This window comes from Echinops telfairi, unplaced genomic scaffold (assembly GCF_000313985.2).
Source record: "Echinops telfairi isolate 266 unplaced genomic scaffold, ASM31398v2 ScPeMD7_11;HRSCAF=52, whole genome shotgun sequence".
NCBI classification, from domain to species: Eukaryota; Metazoa; Chordata; class Mammalia; order Afrosoricida; family Tenrecidae; genus Echinops; species Echinops telfairi.
Window position 1 is genome coordinate 34496050 of NW_022103908.1, and position 2119 is coordinate 34498168.

Consider the following 2119-nt stretch of genomic DNA (forward strand, 5'->3'; position numbering starts at 1 on the left):
ATGTAGCTTCTCCTTGGGGATGTCTTGTAGGAAGTCAGTCTTGCAAGCTGAAGCAGGGAACTGCTAAGGCAGCTGCACCCGGTGCAACCATCACAAACCAAGAGACCCAAGAACTAGAAAGGTGAGGCTCACCATCCATTTATCCCTTCACCTTTCAGTTAGCCCCACATGTGATTATCGGCCAGGTTGGCACAATTAACTAACTCAGTGTTTTAATTCTAGTTTATCATTTTTTCATTTTATTGGTCATGATCTTGTTTTCATAGCTAAGAAACCTTTGCCTAACCTGAGGTCGCACATATTTTTGCCTCTTCTTTTAAAACTACCTTTTTTAGTTTTAGCTCTCACTTTCAGGTGTATGTTGTATGGCCCGTTTTGAGTTCTTTTTTTTTTTTATATGAAAGAAAATATGTCTTTAAGTTCTTCCCCCCAAGCCCCCCCAATCTTTCAGAAATTTGGTTGTGTGATTGTTGCAACATCATTTGTTAAAAAAGTATCCTTTCCCCTTTGAGTGCCTTGGCACCTTTGTCAAAAATTCAATTGACCATAAGTGTGGGGGTTATTTTTGAAGCTTATATTCTGTTTCATTGATCTGTATAGCTATCCTTATGCCTATACCACATTTTCTTGAGTACTATAGCTCTATAGTTCTGAATATTTTAAAATGCCTTTTCAGCTTTGTCTTTCTTTTCAAAATTGTTTTCACTAGCCCCAGTCATCTTTCACTGTCCAACTTTTTAGTGTCTGCAAAAAGGTTTGCTAAGACTTGGTAAAATGTCAAATCTGTAGACTTAGGGAAGCTTGTCATCTGCAGACTATTGTGTCTTCTAACCTGTGAACATGGAATGAATGTCTTTTTATTTATTTAGAGCTTTAATTTCTCTTGGCTGTGCTGTATAGTTTTCCCATATATAAGTGTTGCTTCTTTAAGTTTAGTTTTAATTATTTTCTTTGTATGATGTGTTTATGAATGAAATGTATGATGTCTTTATGAATGAAACGTTTCATAATTTCTTTTTGGTCATTGTTAGTATGTAGAAAAAGAAGTGTTTTATAAAAATTTTATATCGATCTTATTAAACTAAGTGTTGTTCAATTTATGTATTTTTTATGCATTCCTTAGGACCCTAACTACTTTATACTTGTTTTGGGGGTATAGAATTTGCAGACCTCTTCAATTTGCCACAACCAGAAGCTCCATCCTATTAGTTGTTGTAAAGGTTGTTAGTTACTCTTCTGGTGGTAACTGCTTGTCATGTTCTTTTTAAAAAAAACCTGTGATAATACTTCTGAGGAGGTCTTTTTAATCAAATATTTGTATTTACTTTATGTAATTATAAATCACATTATATTGTGTATTTTTTTTTCTAGGTTCCCCCTAACAAAATAGACTATGAATATAGCGAACTTATATTGTATCAAAATCAAGTGATGAGAGAGGCAGATCTGTTTCAGGAATCACTGGACCATATAGAAGCTTATGGGAAACAAATATGTGATAAACTTTTGGTGGATGAAATTAAAGGTAAGTTGATTTGCTTATTTTTAAGTACCGTATATACTGGTGGATAAGCCAAGTTTTTTAGCACTTTATGCAGTTTCTGTGGTAAAATAGGTGCCTTGGCTGATACTCGGATGGACTTATACTAGAGTATATAGGTAGCTTAAATTGTAAAACCAAATGGTAAACCTAATTCTGTCCTAGAATTTCAATAGCATTTGCTATTCAATAGCATTATATCAGGCAGTATCCTGATGACTTAATTATGAAGTCATTAATTCTCATAGTAACTATGACACAGTTATTAAGATACTCATTTTAGTAAAGAAAGGACTGAGGAATAGGAAACTAAGTGACTTTCCCAAAGACACGTAACAAAGTAGAGCTGGGATTTAAGTCCAGGCATTTTGGCTACAGATTCCATTCTCTTAAGAAGTGTGTTCCACCTTCATATCAGATATATCCATATATAGTAGGACATTGCGAGTAAATGATGACACTGTAATCAATTATCAAAGTAAGATTTGAGAACATTTTATTACGGGGTAACTATGAAGGCAGGATTCCTTTAAAACACGTTTAACAATGTTTATCAATTAAAGCTGAAGCAGACTTTTT

General features: G+C 33.9%; 1 protein-coding gene across 1 annotated transcript in view; it reads left to right on the plus strand.

The window, feature by feature from the left end:
* Positions 1-2119, plus strand: part of NAA16 (N-alpha-acetyltransferase 16, NatA auxiliary subunit) — a 100962-nt gene that overhangs the window by 40284 nt on the left and 58559 nt on the right. Inside the window, exon 5 of the mRNA XM_045287090.1 lies at positions 1372-1525. Coding sequence (XP_045143025.1) covers positions 1372-1525 — 154 coding nt within the window. The remainder of the gene's footprint in view (positions 1-1371; positions 1526-2119) is intronic.